The sequence below is a fragment of the Pyricularia grisea genome, chromosome I (genome assembly GCF_004355905.1).
Source record: "Pyricularia grisea strain NI907 chromosome I, whole genome shotgun sequence".
Taxonomy (NCBI): domain Eukaryota; kingdom Fungi; phylum Ascomycota; class Sordariomycetes; order Magnaporthales; family Pyriculariaceae; genus Pyricularia; species Pyricularia grisea.
Window position 1 is genome coordinate 1,354,047 of NC_044973.1, and position 17,490 is coordinate 1,371,536.

Consider the following 17,490-nt stretch of genomic DNA (forward strand, 5'->3'; position numbering starts at 1 on the left):
GTATCACCATGTCGATTCCCATCCTTCCCCCCACTGGCGAGCCAGCCGAGTACAACAATAACTACATTCTTTATTGGAACAACCTGGCCTTGGACCTAAACCGATTGTCTCACTCCCTCGCAACTAACCCCCAAGGCGGCCCCGCTGCATCATCGCGGGTGCTTGGTATCTTGCACCTTGCCATCCATGACGCCTTCTTCGCCATTCACCCTCCTGCTGATGAGGCCTTCACCCCCTATCTTCCTCAGCTGCCGCCTCACGACGGTTTGACTGAGACACGCACAGCAGTAGCAGGTGCCGCCATCACAGTCCTCGAAACCTTGTACACGACACCCTCGCCCAGTATCGCCAGGAACACGACCTTTGCCCTGAGACAGATGATCAGCCAATCCATTGACCGATTCTCCAACCTGGATGCCAGACTCCCCGAATACCGGTTTGGCGCTGATGTTGCCAGGGCCATCATCGAACTACTCATCCCTCCCAGCGACCCCGGCGTTGGCCAGGGTGCTTACCGCCCCAAGGGAGGTCCTTACAAGTTCCGCCCCGAGCCCAATCACCCGGTCAGACTGATCCCTATCGACCCCAACAACCCCAATGGTCCCAAACAGGCCGTTGCCGAGTCATATGCTCCTTTCTATGGCAACGCTAGACGCTTCGCTGTCCAGACTGATAACCATCTCCTCGCCGATCCACCGGCCGGTGCGGCACGCGAGGACGCCGTCGAGGATATCGACTCCCTGGTCGACGCGATCCGCTCGGGTGCCCTCCCGGACGACAACCGCAACCGCCGCAGCCCGGCACAGTCGGTCACGGGTTACTTTTGGGCCTACGACGGCACGAACCTGATCGGCACTCCGCCGCGGCTGTACAACCAGATTCTCCGCAAGCTCGCCTTTGACCGCCGCCCGGACCAATCCGACATTTCCAGCGACGCCAACAGCGCCGACTTTGCCCGGCTGTTTGCCCTGTGCAACGCCGCCATGGGCGATGCCGGCGTGTTCGCGTGGCGCGAAAAGTACACCTTTGAGTTTTGGCGGCCTCTCAGCGGCATCCGTGAGCACCCCTCCGACCTGGGCGACCCCTTCTTCCAGACCATCGGCAGCCCCGAGACCAACAACAACGGCATCAACTTCAAGCCCCCTTTCCCGGCCTACCCATCCGGCCACGCCACCTTTGGCGGTGCCACGTTCCAGATGGCGCGTCTCTACTACAAACAGCGCGACAATCTCGACTTCCCCGACGACGGGGCCGACAACATCGCCATCGAGTTCGTGTCGGACGAGCTCAACGGCATCAACCGGGACCTGCGCGAGGACTACGACGCGTCGCGCCCCATCACGGAGCAGGTCGGAACGGTGCGGACGCGCGTCCCGGTCAAGTTCGAGTCGCTGTGGTCGTGCATCCACGACAACGCCCTCTCGCGCGTGTTCCTCGGCGTCCACTGGCGCTTCGACGCCTTTGCCGCCCAGGACGTTCTCTTGCCCAACCCGAACCAAGAACCAGGCGAGGGCCCGTACCAGCTCAACCCGGACGGATCGACCAAGTACAAGCCCACGGCCGAGGTTCGGTACGAGGCCCGCGCTACCAGGTTCGACAGGGAGGGCTTGTTCCCGATCGGTGGTGTGTCGCTGGGCTTGGGCATCGCGAACGAGATCTTTGGGGCCAACCTCAAACCTACCCCCGAGGAGGCCCAACCTGGTGGTGAGGGCGTGAGTCAGATCCAGGGGCAGTTGAAGGATCATCAGGTGGAGCAAAAGACATTGAACGGAGCCAATGGGAAAAAGTAAGAAATGAGGTTGTTGGTGGCTTGAAGTTCTTGGGTCACCGTTGGTCTAGCTACTTTGTTTGGATTGAGTGCACTGCAGTATTTCGTTTCTTGTGGCGAGCGTGAGTAGAGGTCGCTTCTATATTTTATCCCAGACACATGCTGTTCGAATTCACGTGTTCGAATTAACGGACGTCAGAAAAGCTAAGAAAGGATCAATAAACCTGGTTTCTATCGGGCATTCAACAGTCCAGATTGCACATGGACCGACATTTTTGTGCTATGGTCAAAGTCGGTAGAGTTTACCTCGTATATCTAATTTTGGCTCGAAAACTGACAGAAAAGGAGTTTATGAATGGACATGTGCGGCATCAATGTTTCAAGTAGCCAAAGAACTCTCGATGTAATATATTAGCAGCATAACTGATTTATATAACACCGCAGATCCTAGCCTTTATATCCGGGCTCATTGTTAAACCAATTTATCAAAAGCTCAGACAATATAACTGTCATGTGAGCCGGACCCATCTCTCAAATATATGTATTCTACTCAACTAGCCACCGAGCTCACAAAGTTAGGTAAGCATAACTTCTTGAAAGTAAACGAGGGAGATAAAACCTTAAAGCAACCAAGAAACCTCTTCTGTCAAACAAAGTCAAGAAAGGTTGATGACGCCAAAAGAGGCCATCTAGCGGCAAATAACAAAACCGACCCCGCTCGCTATATGTCGAACAACGCCGCAAACTGTTTGTTCATGGGCAGACATGCGAGTGGGTAGATCACGTCTGGAGCCACGTAATCTCAGAACACGTAGCAGAGGTTTACAACAGATTGTTGTAGGATTTCAAATAATTACAAATAAATAAGTTATCATGCATGATAATACCAATTTTTATCATATCGCTTTTACCGATCGCAGCGATCACTCTATTCCTATCAACACCACCCACAATTACAAGACTGCCGGTATTAAGGTTGTTCACGTATTCAATCCGCATGATTTAGAAGTATCGGGTGTTTTATGGAGTTCAAAACAGCGGTGGAAATTGAACTTTGATAGAAGCTAGTTCAATAAACTCCCCATGCACATAGATATCCCCCAGACATTAAGACCTTGCCTGAACAGCTTAACGGCAGTATATAGTGTGTTAGAAAGAACAACACAGGGCTTTAAATAACATTCGACAGATTTTGTGTCGTGTTTTTCTTCTTTGTACAGGACTTACCAGCAATACTTAGATGTTGCATCCATATACACTCCCCGCCCAGACCTGTTTTGCACTTGCTGGGGATTTGGGACTAGTAATGGCTCCTTTGAAAGTTAGGGTGTAGTGGATGCCATTTGTAGGTAAGTTGCCTGAAAGATGAGGGGATACTGGATCGTGGTACGTCTGATTGTCAGCTCACTGCAGACGACGTCCAACAACCGAGAACCACCCAGGTGCCCAGAAACGATGGCAATGAAATTTAGGTTGACGAGGGGCATATTAAATCAACACCAAAGAAGTTGGTGCACCAAAAGAGAACTCTTTTACTGTCAAAGCTTGTGCCAGGCGGCATAAATCTGTTGGGGCCGAGAAATTTGACAATCAGGGTTATATCATATTATTGCTGCTACCACGGCACCGTATTCAATGACTAACCGTCTCTCTGCTACGAGGAATAAGGGTACAGTGGGTTAAAACAGCTGCGCGGCTGACTAGAAAATGATTAGGGTTTTCGGTGATCAGTCTCGAAATTACAAACGGCTTTAGAAAAGAATGTTAAAGCTAATTACAATCTCATTACTATTGAGCAATTGTGAAATAAATTTATCCGTACAACAACGAACATATTTCATATAAACTGTATCCCAAAAATAACTTCTTCTGATTAGTTAAATGTGAAATTGCTAATATAAAGATTTACAAATTATTGACATTGTTTCGTCCTGTTTGTGTTCCTGGTTTTGCCGGCAGAATTCTTTTGGCTGTAACTCCAACCTGTCTCCCTAGTACCGCCCAACGTTTTACAGCCAAACAAAATTGTTCGGCTAATTTTCCACACCAAGACTTGTCAACACCGAGGGATCATAATATATAAGAGGTTTAAGCCATTTTACAAAGTCAGCAGCGAAAGTTATACAATTCCAATCTTGGGTTGAATATGGCTTTCCTTTCAGACTTTCGGCTGTAATTGTATAATATATCATTATGTTAGTTCAAAATTTCAAAGGCTGCAACTGGAAATATGTCTATCAACACGTTTTGATGAGAATTAAACTTACCTTTCTTCAGCAATACACGATCAACTGCCGATTTGATTGCATTGCGATGAATCAATCCCACGTAAGTCCATTTAACGCCTTGTATGTTCCGCAGGTCCTGAACGTTAATTATTGTCTCGTAACCCAAGCCGCTTTCAGCAAAATTCCTCCATAGTGGATCTTTGAAAAATAGTCCATATTCGACCCATTGTCCCCCTCTGCCGATAACTACGTCGGTATGCTTGCCGCCTGCTCTTCCGATAAGGTCTCTCAATGCATTGTGCGTAAAGCCCATATCATTTTTGTAAAACTCGTCCGTCGGAATTTCCTGGTTGAGGCGTATCCAAACCTGGAATCTTGTTCCATCGACTATACGGGGTGGAGGTCTTCCGAGTTGTTTGTTGTATTCATACTGATCTATCGAGACTCCCCCACTACTGGCTCTCGCCTCGAGATTATTCTCCCGGTGAGCCGGATTTACTGCACCGCTGCTTGCGAGGGTAATAAAACAAAGAATAAAATAAAAAGGATTCATGTTTGCAAGATTTTTGACTGATTCTCAAGTTCATACAAAAACAACTGCTTCATCACTTGGATTGTATCGACCAAGGAAACAAGTCAATTGAGATAGCTCGATACTTATACAGGTTTGGAAGCTTTAGAATGATGAACTATTACAGAATCCTTGTCTGTGGGTTAAGTTTGCGCTAGTCAAAGGAGCTAAATCTATTCTTAAATTTAATGGGAACAAATATTTATAGATTATTATCCAAATATAGAACGGAAACCTACTCGGGACTTTCCAGTGTTACCAGTAAAATTCTTCAAAAGTCCACTTAAAATTGGGCCGTTAAAACTAAACTTGGTCATATTAAAACTGACTTGTACATGCCGCTTATTTATCCACAAGTGACATAAAATGAAGGATTAATATAGATTGTGTTAATTATAATTACCTGAGAGCCCTATCCCTCCCAGCACCATACATGTTCTATTTACATATTTATCGTTAGTTGCGCACCTACAGAGCTTGAAAAGTATGGTTGAAAGTAGCCGTATACCTCGCTTCCAAGCAATTTTAATGCGGACAAATTCTTGATCCATATACGGGCACTGGTCTGAACCTGCTTCATATACTCGGAATACTCCTTCAATGTATTTAGTACAGTTCGTGTTACATATTTTCCACGAACGGCTCGCTCTACTTATCTTATTCTGTAACTACTGCAATCTCGGCTTCAAGTCAAAATGAGATTTTTGCATTTCCTATCGTACACCCTCTCCTATAGTATTAACCCTTGACTTGAAGTGGTTGGTGAGGTTATCCATATTGTCTATTCCTTGGAAGAGTTTGAAGTTGAGTACATTAGTTTTGCACGGCGTAATCCTCAAAATATTGATCCTTTTGGGAGTACAGGTCCTCAGGAATTGGCGTGATAAGCAAGAGTTAAAATTGTTCCCCTTGTACTTGGGGTGGTATATTGGAACAACAAAAAGTCAAGTCTCGGCAAACAGGGAAAAAAAGCATTGCAAGCTCTTCCAAATCATAAGGTGAAACTCCTTCATAGGACGACGAACCACTTGATACATTTACTTACCTACCAAAAGCAGCCCGAATGAAACATGTAAACCACTACATTACACCTCAGCATGAACTCATTCTCTTTGGTCTTGACAAGTCCAGGCTGGTGCGTATAGTGACTAATATCGCCAGCCAGCCCATAGCGCAGCGGGACAATTGTATTCAGCAAGAACTGTAATTTGCTAGATGTTTTGGCCAGCTGCACCAAATAATTGCGAGGACCGCACTCAGCAACACCTCTTCTCAACCTGACCAAGGATACCATCTCTCATTCTGAAGGAAAGGCTCTCGCCAATGAAGGATAGTGAGTAATAACTTGAGAATTCGGATTTCCCAGTCTAACGGGGCAGCACACAATAGTTCAAATGGATGCCAATCACCCGTGACCAATACCAAAGCTCGCGAGGTAGAGTGTCAGGACTGAATGGGCTCTTTGAGCTACGGCAGCCAGAATAATGACGCGGACCCCCGATGATCGCATAAAAGCCCTGTCTGGAGACTAGCTTACCGACCAGAGACGCTCAAATAACCTTCGCTCGTACGCAAGATGGGATAAGACCTAGCTTGCAAGGGTCCCCGCGTTGATGGTCACACACAAAACTTGGTTTCGGCAGCATTATCGGAGAGGCATGTCTTTCAAAATAGAGAGTCACAATGACGTTATGCGCTTTATCCGTGAAATACCCTGACTAAGGAGAGTGGAAGCACACAATAATGACAAGGGTGAGAGGGGAATTATATTTACGCCTAACTATACATAATATGGAAGACGTGTGGGCGAGTCACACTATAAAGGGGTCCCCAAACATCCAAGTTGGAGCCTGCGCTCGCGATTCATGGCAATGAGCAGACTTCAGTGCAATTGTTGGATAATACCCGTAGAAATGGTCGTTAATCAAGTTTAACGAGTAAACAAAACTCCTGTACAAACAATATTGTGCAATCTGTGCCAGATTACGAGTTTGCGCCCGGCCCAACGGTGACCTAATTAAATTTTGGTTTCTACACTTTAGGATGCTCGCAATAGTCGTTGATCTAGTTTCCCAAGGATACCTGGTCTTGTTTGGAGTTCTTATGTCAGACTAATCGACTATTATGGTAAGCAGGCGGACATCCCAATTTTACCATTAACAGGTGACATCGGGTCTTTATGCTTCCACGCAGTGCCAGATGAGTAATGCCCAGGATCATGAATATGCTAGATGCCTGATAGAGATGGGCCGTGGAATATAAGACTAGCAATTGACCCTGATGCCGACTGTCCGATTCGCGATTGCCGTCGCATTATAATGACTTCTTTATTAAAACCATAGCAACAGTCAATTTTATCACCTCTATGTTTACATGAGTCGATAGACTTATCATTCTGAGCCTCAATATGCAAATTAGATCTCTTTTCGCTGTTCTTGTTGCGACAATGCAAGTCGTCCCAACCTTGGCCAAGTACGGCGACTGTTTTATTGGTCTATACGAGAAGGGTGGGAGAAACCCAAACCATATAGCTGGCACGGAGGCAGATGAGTCTGGGACATTTGAAGTTCTGCACGAAAATTATAAAATCAGGGTTAAGATTTTCAAATGCGTTAAACAACACGTTTATGACAGCACGCCATCGGGCACTGAGATCAGGGTTATACCAAGTGTTGGTTACGACCCTAACAAGCGGCAAACCGCTCCCAGACCCGCTCCCAGACCCGCTCCCAGACCAGCCCCCAGACGGACACAAAATGCTGCGGGACATAGGTAATGGTCGAGCCGCGGGGTCGGAGTTCATACTTGGGGAGGCGTTCGAGGATTCTTATGGCGAGGTGGAAAATCCTGAGGACAGGTTGCATCGGCATTGTGGCAGGTGAAAAGTTTGGAGATACCGAAATAGCGAAACGGAATTGTTTGCATATTGGCAAACTTGGAAAAGAAGCTCTGTGATCTTGGGTCCATGGCAGTGTTTTCTCGTACAAACCCTCAGCTATATGTGAAAGCTTAGTCTTTCCTCATGCAAGTCCTAGTTAGCAAACTTTACGTGGAATCGTGTTAATTTGAATAATGTCAATTTCTGGATAATTCCCCTAGAGTGACGCCTCAAGGTAGTGACTTCTAAGCTACTCAACGCCTAGAGAAGTGTTGCAAGAGATATTGAAATCCCCTAACCAGTCAAGACAGTCCCCGATTCGAGGTAGGCCTTTTCAAAGAAGCTGGATGGCAATTCATTTCATAAGTACTACATTGGAAATCATTGGAGGCTTATTTCACAACGCTAGTTCAAGGGTGAGCAGTTAGTTGGGCAAAGGCGAGAGAGAGTCAGGGTGAGAGAAATTAGAAACAGCGGTGCTTTAGATTTTTTTCTTTAGTCCAGGGGNGGGGGGGGCGTCAGGCCCATGTCAATCACGCGGAACGTGTATATGCCCCCGAGTATCCACGAGATCATGTACGCGATGCTTAAAGGCGACGATGGCAAGTCGTTTCTGACTTCTGGGCCGATCCCAAAAATGCGGCTGCTTGAGAGATACCTCACGTCTACAATATGCCTTACAATACAGGTCAAGGGCGAGCTGGCGAAGTCGGACAACAGCAACGAGCGTCTCGCTGTCGTGCAACTGGGCGCATACAAGCTCTTATTTGCCTTTGCGGACAAACTGAAGCTTGGATTAAGATTGACGAATTGAGCAAACTTATTGACGCTTTCAGGCAGTCTGGTTTCGGCAAAAATATCTTTGGTGCTACGCTCGCCTTCAACTCGAGGGCGGCGCAAGCTTCATGATCGTGTTCCAGAACCTCGTACAGTGTCTGTTCATAATTATATGCATTTGCCCATGTATTACTTATCGATAATAGACAGGGGGTAGGTCCCTATAAAAGGGCCTATCTTCGTTGTGCAACCCTACTTTGTAACCTTTACTACTTCAATCAACAGAATAGGGAGCAATCAATACAATTGCTTCGTTGGTTCACAGCCCGTCAATTGGGGCTATGGGCACCCTAGCCTTTACCAACATGCAGGACGGTTTCACCACAAGCACGTCCTCGGTCTCAAGCCCGTTCAGCCCGAAGGTGTCTTCACTGTGCCCTCAACCAACCATGTCTCCGTCAATACATGGTCAGGCTTATCGGCGCCATGATGGTATGAAAAGTTAGCCTGCATTGCCTAAGCATCCATTTTCTGTGGCCCATCCAAATTTCATAAAGCCTATTAGGATCGCACCCATTGCGTTCATAGTTTATCCAAGGATTTTCAAGATAATGTTCATTGAAACAGCTCCCGCCAAGCACTCTGGCGTTGTGCAATGGAGACTTCACCACCTGAAGAGTTATTCTCACACATATTGGTACGAAGGTTTCATCAGGAGGCCAAAGGGCATATGCGTCATTTGCTGGTTGGGTGTACGATGTCGTTTGACTGCAAATGTGGCAATACAAGCCGCCTGTATGAGGATAATTTACATCATATAACGGGCTTTTAGTATTTGTGGAAGGTGTTCTGATGTATGCAATATTCCGCAAAAGCTAGTTTTTGGTTTCATCTCAGCTCTAACGTGCTTTATACACAGCCAGCACTAACAAATTCACCGAACAAAGACAAACTCTACTCTCCCGTTTCATTTTATCGAGTTAGATTAAAGTTTCTGGAGCGATTAGCTTTGGTTATACTGTTCAGATGTGCGACTATTGTACTGACACGATCAAATGGGACTTGTACACTGTAATGTATTTATCGTTCGAGATGATACCAGATAAAGCCGCGAAGAATGTAGGTATATCATTAACGCCTGAACTTGGAACTCATCTATTCATTCATTTTTTGGAAGAGAGAAACCAGGTCTTCCTCAACCTCGCGTACCGAGGCATAACCGAAATTTCAACAACGCACAATGATATCTCCAGCACAGTTCCCCACCGAAATCGTAGCCCTCTGGCCCCCGCAGAGCATCCTGTCGACCTCAAGATCGTCAAACTTGGCATACGGCTTTTCCCATTCCATAATCTCATAAATGGCCGACCCCAAGGCGAATAACTCCTTTTGGTACATGTTAAGCTGCTCGATATCGTCCAGGGTCATCGCCGGCCAGTAAAGCAGTTCGTAGGTATGCTGCCCGAACTCCGGATATACGTTCTCGAGTGCAGCGCTGGCAAAGTCGCAAAGTTTAAGGTCCATTCCATCAAAAACAAGCGTGTTGCGGGTGGAAAGATCACCCCAAGTGACTTTGCGGGAGTGGAGATGTTTAACCCCTTCTGCCGAATTGGCTGCCATGGCTGCGCGCTGTTTAATCGATGGTGGCGAGTTTTCCTCAATGAAGCCCCGCAGGTCGCCCATCGGTGCGCGCTCGAGACGGAGCGCGATGGCGTTGCCCACCGTGTCTTTTTCGAGACCCAGACATTGTGTGATGCGTGGATGGTGAGCGATCGCTTGGTAGATGGCGAACTGTCGGGTAAGGTCCTCACTGGTGTTTTTTGCCATTGTCAATTTTCCATATTGGACGCCGTTGATCCATAACGAGTCCGATTTCCAGATAACTGTTGGTTCTGACAGATAAAAATAAACAATTGAATGGCACGTGTGAACGATGGTTTTGACGTGACTGCGGATGAATTTTGCTGTCTCTGAAAGTGCCATTGTGTTTGGTTTGGAGAGAAACAAGAAAACAACGCTAAAAGCTCGATAGACAAGTTGCAAATGCCAGGGTTTTATGTTTGTATTTCTTTTCATGTTCTTGCTTTTGAGCCGCGTCGCTCTTCACAACAGCAGTCATAACATTGCACCTGATTCTCGAGTGGGGTGACGTACCCAGACGTCAATTGGATGTCCGGCACATGTAATGACCAATGGTCCGTACGGCTTCAGAGGTGTGGTGCAACATATGCATGCAGGTAGAATAATGTGACGACTTGATGATTGGAGGTTCAGCAATCGACGTCTACCATTGTTGGTGGCTGCTTTGTGGTACACAACCTGCAGCAACATGTGAACTCTGCGCAGTTGTGCTCTCCAATCAGGTCCAACCTAATTTTGATGTTTGCAACTGACGTGGAAGGAATAACATTAATTAGTCCTACGTAAGGCTTTTCTGCGATTCTGCTTAAAATCAAAAGCCCGCTACCTCTTGAATATTGGTAATGACGGAGAGATCATATCAAGCCGTTCCTTGGAACTTTGTGAAAATACTGGTGTATAGACAGCTCTTCGTTTGTTTCTTCGCGCGTGTTGTTTTTAGGGGGCCTTCCCCGGTCCATACACTTAGTAATTGCTTTCATCTCCCCCTTTCATTGAATGCGTATAAGCGTTCACCTTTTTATCTGTTGGAAATTTGACCCTTACTCCTGTTTCAACTGTACTCCCTTGATTCTCCTCTGAGAAAGACGAAGTAAGCGGTAATCCCTTGGAGAAACTCGTGATACTGATGTGGAAGACCACTAGAGTATTTGGATGGGATCTTGGTTCCCGTGACTCCCACATGCCTTTTTTGGAATGCCAGGGCGCTCACCGAAAGACGATGGTAATGTAGGTGATGGTATTGCCAATGCCACTCGATCCGTGGGGTGGACAAGCTGCTAAGAGACTAGTGGCGCAGAACACGCCTGCCATGACTGGTGATGGTGGTCCTCAGAGCCTATTGCCATACCAAGGGTTTAATCAACTAAGTCGAGCTAAGAGAAGGCTTCACCGAGGCCTAGCGCTGGGCTATTTGGGGGCGGTGCCTGCTTCGTTAGTGTTGTTTGTGGGCTTAGGATGTGTGGGTGCCTGTGGCCTTTGAGCAGCATGAAGATGAGGCAAGAGATGTTTCTCAGAAGTAAATGAGGAAGGATGCGAAGATCACTGATCCCCACAAAGATTGGCTAACGTCAGGATTGGCTACCACACTCATCGAGGGCAAAAATCTGAGCTCAGCGTGACTGAGTTAAGACAACCCCTGATACCCAGCTCCGCGGTCACAGAAGAAAAGAATAAGGCAATATCTGAGACGTCTTTCAAAGGGCGTGATGCCAAGCAAATGTCAGATATTGACTGCCCTTTTATCAAGAGAAGTCAGCTTACATCAACCTTGTCTAAGCTGACAATAATTCTAATCTCCGATGGAAGACTAACTCCGAACTTTCCTCATCATCGTACCTTGGGTGGCTCAGAAGCTCCAAAATCCATAAATACTAGCAGCGTGTAAAATCACAATGGCGGCGACTTCTCGTGAGCCTCTTGATAACATCGACCATCCACCCGAGAAGATCAAGAATTAGCATTCGTCATTTACTTCCACGGTAATCAAGGCCAGCAGGCAAAGAAACCATGTCGAGAAAGCTGCATCCAGACCTTCCTCACCACCCAAAGTCCCCAAAGACTATGCGGGCGGTGATGTTTGTGGGCCTTGGCAGGGTCGAGACTCGCGACGTGCCATTCCCGGAGATCGAAGAGCCAGAGGACGTCATTCTCCGCATCACGACCTCTGCAATCTGTGGGAGTGACCTGCACAACTACCGTGGCTATTTCGGCCCGCCGAAATTCCCCTATGTCATCGGCCACGAAGCGGTCGGCGTGGTTTACAAAGTCGGCCCTGCGGTCGACAGCTTCAAGGTTGGCGACCGTGTTATCACGTCTATACCTGACGACCGGCCCATCGGGACCAAGAATTCCTTCTCTTCGCCAGCGATCGAGCTGCTTGTAGGGGGAGAATTCGGGACACAAGGTAAGCGTCAGCATGTAGCTTTTTACTCTTCAAGCCTGCACCGTTATTTTGCTTGTGCCTTTTTTGTCAGCTGATGCACCTAGCTGACGTACCACAGCCGAATTTATGCGCATACCATTCGCAGACAGCTCCTTGATCCCCATCCCCAATCGCATTTCCGACAAGGAATGGATCATGGTCAGCGATGCCTTTGCCACGGCATGGCAGGGGTTGGACTGGGCTGGATTCCAACCCGGTGATTCCGTGGCTGTTTTTGGAGCTGGCCCACTTGGTCTAACTAATGTGCGCCTACGGCGCTTCCCTCCGCGGCGCGTCCAGGATCTACATTGTCGATCACAACCAGCAGCGGCTGGAAAAAGCCGTCGAGATTGGACCCGCCGTCATCCCGATCAACTTTCTCAAGAAAAAGGCGAGCGAGCAGATACTCGAGACGAGTCCCGGCGGCGTCAACCGCGCCGTCGACTGCGTAGGCCAGGAAGGGGTCAACCAGGAGCTCAAGCTGCAGTGGGACTACGTCCTGCGCGAGTGTATCCACGTAACCACCCACGGCGGTGGCGTCGGCCTCATCGGCGCATATGCCAAATTCCCCAAGTCGGAAGGCGTACCCAAAGCCGATGAGGTCCCAGAGGAGCTTAGCGTCCCGGTGGCCGAGCTTTTCTCAAAACAGCTCTCCATCAAGGCCGGTCATCTCGATCCGCCGCGAACAGCTCGCCAGTTGGTGAGTTTGGTTGAGAATGGGCGCGCCAAGCCGTCGTTCATCGTTGACGAGGGCCCCTTCGATCTGGATCAGGCGCCCGAGCTGTACCGCCGCTTCAACGAGGGCAAAATCATCAAGGTTTTGTTCAAAGGCGCACCCAGGCCGGAGGAGTGGGAGCAGTGTGGCGAGAAGAGCACGACTGAAGGACAGGTCAACGGTCACAGTGCTTAGCAGTTTGAGTACTGAGCAAGAATACGATGATTCGGACGACAATGGATTCAACTTTTATGTACTTATTCTATTACCAGAACTCACTTGGCTACCTTGCAACTGCTGAGAATTACTTCACATCCTTTCCCACGACGACTCTGGTATCAGGAGTCCCTTCTGTAGATGCTCCGTCGCTCTGAGCATCCTCTCCACTAGCGGTAACTCCCGCTTTGTGCGCCCTAGTCCCAAACGGTCACGTCAGCCAGTGTAAAAAGTAAAAGAAGGGTGAAAGTATCTTACTCTTGTCGTTTGAGATAAACATTAAGGACGTGCGTAGCTACGATTAATGCCAAGGCGCAGGCCAGGCAAAAGCTGAACCCCTTGGGGAACTTTGGGCTCTCGACGGTAGGGAAAGTGAGTAAAGGAGTCCAGGCGGTGGAGGACTGGGCGATTATAGTAATAACCACGAGGGTAAAGGAGCGTTCCTCGGGTGAGTCGCGCAACAGTGTATTTACCCAACCGTGCAGGACGCTGGACAATGCATTTGCCCAATACATGGTGGAGAACCCGTACCACATTGCACTCTCGGGAACGTTCCAGATGACTAGGATGATGAGGCCCGAAGCGTTCAGCAACGAGGACAAAGTAATGGCCCAGGCCGGACCCAAAATCAGATCCGATGCGAAGCAGGCCAGTAGGTTATACAGGATGCCAAGGGCGGGCGCGATGGTACCCAGCTCATTGATCTGTGCGGCGCTATACCGCCCCAAACTTTTGATCCAGAGAAGAAAGCTGCCTGTCGACTTGTGGATGCCCGCGTTCCAGAAAAGAATGTCGACGAGGACGACGGTCCAGAAACGTGGGCTGAAAAGAATCTTTTTCAGGTTTCCGACCTTGAACTTGCCTGCAGTGACGTGGCCGTTACGCTCGAGGCGATCCTTGCCGATCTGAATGTCCTTGTCGTTCAGGATCCAGCGATTGGGTTGCTCGATGGTACCGGGCAGTAGAAAATAGCCCATGATGCCGACAGGGAAAGTGATGAGTGCGCAGATGATGTACATCCATCGCCATCCAGAGAGACCATTGACGCCTTCCAGGCGATGCGAAGCCCCTGCAGCCACTAGCCCAGCTGTGAGGGTGCCCAAGTTGAGGCCGGTATAAAAGAGCCCACCGCGGCGTGCAATCTCATGCCCGCGGTACCAGGAACCTGTGAGGGAAAAGAACCTCGTTTAGGATCCCGAACAGCAAAGCAGGATTGGAGGAACAGATCAAGATTACTCACCGAAAACGTAATGCATCGCTGGGAAGAATGCGGCCTGTAAAAAGAGTGATCTTAGTCAGGTAAAGTCTGAGCAATGTCCTGCGCATGGGTGTCTCTTACTTCGAAGAATCCAACCAGGAAACGGTATGCGGCCAGCTCACCAAAGCTGTTCGCGCGGTATTGAAGCAGTGTAAACAGACCCCACATCACATCCATGAATGGAATAGACCAGTACATTGGGATGTAAGTAAAAAGGAACATGAACGGAACCATGCCCACGACGGCTCCTACGGTATACATGGTCTGCAGTTCAACGAGCTCGTTGCCCTGGAAGTTGAGTTCTTCCTTCATGCCAGCGACGTATGCGTTGTTGAGATTTGCTTGGTCGATATATTTTACCCAATATGCCAGCACGGCGTAGGGAACAACGACCATGTCAAGCTTGGTGATAAAGCGACGCTCCTCGGGCGTGTCGTCGTCGGAATACCATTGTATCTTCCACCATTTTTGGCGGGGAACTGTCGATTCGGTCATTGTAGCAGCCTTGGAGCCAAGGTAATTGTTCTTCTTGCCGCCGCTCTAACCAAAATGTCTGGAGCGTTCCCAGGACGCTGCGGGCGGACTGGAGCGTCAATGGTATTGATTTAGGGACGATGGATGATGAGCAAAATGCAGTGTGCCGGTCGCGACAGGACAGGAGACAGATATCGGAAAACAGGCACATATACAATCCTATCTGCCAAGGAGGCAACCTCCAATACACCCCAAAGATTGGCTTACATACCTAGGCACATAATCGCAATACAACAAAAAAAAAAAGAAAGAAAGAAAAAAAGAGGGCCAAAATTGCACCATTGTGGATATTTCCTTGTTTGTCTGCCTCTTTGGCTCCAAACCCGGACGATAAGAGACAAATAGATTGCTAGTCGGTGGGGTTTCTGTGTTCAGCTCTGATAACGCCAATTGCCTGATGTGGTGATCACGAAAAGGGGGGCTGTTGTGGCGTGATCCGAAGGCACGGCCATCATCCGAAACTCGGCCTTCGACTCGGGGCACATTCCGAAATCACCGGAACTGTCCTGCCTTTGTTTGATAAGTACGTGCCATAGCACAGTCTTAGTAGGGCTGACTGTTTTTTTTTCATCCCTGCATCGTTTCGACTGCTCAAAGAATTGCACATGGCAACATGGATAGTCAGAGTGTGCTCAGCGTCGCCATCGTCGGCGCCGGAATAGCCGGCTTGACTGCTGCCATTGCACTTCAAGGAAAGCCGGGCATTGATGTGCGCATCTACGAGCGCACAAAAGAGCTGCGTGAAGTGGGCGCAACTATCGCCCTGGGACCGAATGGGTTGAGGACACTAGAGAGATTGGGAATCAACAATGCACTTGATGATTCAATCGCTTTCCGGAATAAATCGGGACATCCTATGATATACCGGTAAGTATACGGCTGATAAGGAGCTTGGGCAAGACAGCTGCCAAGGCACTGCCTTATTATCACGCCGCAATTCCCCGAAAATAACACATGCTGATCAACAGAAAGTCACGCCCAAACCAACGAAACAGTGTCAGCCGACAGCCACGTCGGCCACATTGAGCCACGCCATCGCACCGCCCGCTTCTTCAGACCTCACCTACAGCGCGCCCTTCTTCAACACGTTGAGCCGAGCCGTCTACATCTCGGAAAAGCTTTTTCCTCCATTAAACCGACCCAGGATGGTTCCCGAGTTGTATTAACCTTCGCCGACGGGACCACCACCGAGGCAGACGTCGTCCTTGGTGCCGACGGCATCCACTCAGCCGTCCGTCGCGCCTTTGTCCCAGAGACAAGCGCACACTGGACCGGCTGGGTCGTCTTCCGCTCCGTCTTCCCCCGCTCCGTCGTCGCGCACATTCCGGACTTGCCAGATGAGGCCGTCCACTACTGGGGTGTCGACCGGACGCTCTTCCTCTCCCCGCTGGCCGGTGGAGGCGGCGAGGACCTCTATGCAATCGTAGGATCAACACAATGCGATCCGGAGGAGGAAGCTTCCGGTGCCACCTCTTCCAAGGGCGAGCCAGTGTGGAATAGGGAGGGCAGCCTCGAAGAGGTACGAGAATTGTACAAGGACTGGCACCCCACGCTCCGCGCAATCATCGAAGCCAACCCCCACACGCGTGTTTACCACAACGCCGCTGCCGACGGGCTGGACTCCTGGGTATTGGGCGGCGGGAGGGTGACTGTGGCCGGAGACGCGGCGCACGCGCACGGAGGAGCCTTTGCGGCCGGCGGGAGCCTGGCCATCGACGACGCTTGGGCGTTTGCGCAATCCATACTACACGTTTTCGCCAGAGAGATTTCTTCGGCGGCGTCGTCCGCTAGAGAAGTCGCTGATGGAACAAGATCAGCGCCGTCCCCGCTGCAAAAAAGGGATAAGGGCGACAAGGTTACGGCTGCTCTGCAGCTGTACGAGAAGACTCGCAAGCAGCACACGGACCGCGTGCAAAAGACGGTGGCGGACAAGAACAGGGCGACTTTGCAGCGGCTGAGGTCAGGGGTGATTGAGTCGGATCAAGAGCTGAGGCGGCGGATGCGGACCAGGCAGGACCTTGCTTGGATTCACGAGCATGACGTGGTGTCATGCTTCATCAAGGCAGTCGGCTCCTCCGAAGGAGAGCTGGTCAGTCATCTTTGAATTATTGTGATCTATAATATTTTTTTTTGTCTTTGCGATCTCAAGATACCGATTCCATTTCACCGGCAACCCATGCTTTTCTCCTGTTTACCGCACGCAAAAATTGGATGGGGTTGATTATAATGCAGGAAAACGCTGAGTCACCACAGGTATATCCACTGCACAGAGAAAATAAACAGCAGTACACAAAATGCCGCTCAAAATCACCACTGGGTACCCCAGCGTTCCCCTTATACGAACAACCTTACGCTACCTTTTTACGCCACTTTTTCAGAAGCTTTTTACGGCACTTCAAATGTATTATAATAGCAAAATTGAATGAAAATAAATAACTATACGCAAAGAAATTCAACAAAGAACTCGCATGAGAGAGTTGTA

General features: G+C 49.0%; 8 protein-coding genes across 8 annotated transcripts; 4 read left to right on the top strand and 4 right to left on the bottom strand.

The window, feature by feature from the left end:
- Positions 1 to 8: 8 nt before the first annotated feature.
- PgNI_05469 (uncharacterized protein) lies at positions 9 to 1,790 on the top strand (the record flags this gene model as incomplete). Its single annotated transcript, XM_031125500.1, has 1 exon — positions 9 to 1,790. The coding sequence occupies one exon, from the start codon at positions 9 to 11 to the stop codon at positions 1,788 to 1,790; it is 1,782 nt and encodes a 593-aa protein (XP_030982987.1).
- Positions 1,791 to 3,801: 2,011 nt separating this feature from the next.
- On the bottom strand, positions 3,802 to 4,549 carry PgNI_05470 (uncharacterized protein; the record flags this gene model as incomplete). Its single annotated transcript, XM_031125501.1, has 2 exons — positions 3,802 to 3,938; positions 4,036 to 4,549. 2 exons carry the CDS (start codon positions 4,547 to 4,549, stop codon positions 3,802 to 3,804), a joined length of 651 nt encoding a protein of 216 aa, XP_030983007.1.
- Positions 4,550 to 6,974: 2,425 nt separating this feature from the next.
- Positions 6,975 to 7,343, top strand: PgNI_05471 (uncharacterized protein; the record flags this gene model as incomplete). Its single annotated transcript, XM_031125502.1, has 1 exon — positions 6,975 to 7,343. One exon carries the CDS (start codon positions 6,975 to 6,977, stop codon positions 7,341 to 7,343), a length of 369 nt encoding a protein of 122 aa, XP_030982120.1.
- Positions 7,193 to 7,437, bottom strand: PgNI_05472 (uncharacterized protein; the record flags this gene model as incomplete). Its single annotated transcript, XM_031125503.1, has 2 exons — positions 7,193 to 7,215; positions 7,257 to 7,437. The coding sequence occupies 2 exons, from the start codon at positions 7,435 to 7,437 to the stop codon at positions 7,193 to 7,195; spliced, it is 204 nt and encodes a 67-aa protein (XP_030982132.1).
- A 2,012-nt stretch (positions 7,438 to 9,449) lies between these two features.
- PgNI_05473 (uncharacterized protein) lies at positions 9,450 to 10,049 on the bottom strand (the record flags this gene model as incomplete). The annotated part of the gene is made up of 1 exon (XM_031125504.1): positions 9,450 to 10,049. The coding sequence occupies one exon, from the start codon at positions 10,047 to 10,049 to the stop codon at positions 9,450 to 9,452; it is 600 nt and encodes a 199-aa protein (XP_030982131.1).
- A 1,821-nt stretch (positions 10,050 to 11,870) lies between these two features.
- On the top strand, positions 11,871 to 13,195 carry PgNI_05474 (uncharacterized protein; the record flags this gene model as incomplete). The annotated part of the gene is made up of 3 exons (XM_031125505.1): positions 11,871 to 12,267; positions 12,365 to 12,549; positions 12,614 to 13,195. The coding sequence occupies 3 exons, from the start codon at positions 11,871 to 11,873 to the stop codon at positions 13,193 to 13,195; spliced, it is 1,164 nt and encodes a 387-aa protein (XP_030982134.1).
- A 104-nt stretch (positions 13,196 to 13,299) lies between these two features.
- On the bottom strand, positions 13,300 to 14,969 carry PgNI_05475 (uncharacterized protein; the record flags this gene model as incomplete). Its single annotated transcript, XM_031125506.1, has 4 exons — positions 13,300 to 13,413; positions 13,475 to 14,381; positions 14,457 to 14,490; positions 14,556 to 14,969. The coding sequence occupies 4 exons, from the start codon at positions 14,967 to 14,969 to the stop codon at positions 13,305 to 13,307; spliced, it is 1,464 nt and encodes a 487-aa protein (XP_030982133.1). The 3' UTR covers positions 13,300 to 13,304.
- Positions 14,970 to 15,621: 652 nt separating this feature from the next.
- PgNI_05476 (uncharacterized protein) lies at positions 15,622 to 17,112 on the top strand (the record flags this gene model as incomplete). Its single annotated transcript, XM_031125507.1, has 2 exons — positions 15,622 to 15,875; positions 15,981 to 17,112. The coding sequence occupies 2 exons, from the start codon at positions 15,622 to 15,624 to the stop codon at positions 17,110 to 17,112; spliced, it is 1,386 nt and encodes a 461-aa protein (XP_030982135.1).
- Positions 17,113 to 17,490: the final 378 nt, after the last annotated feature.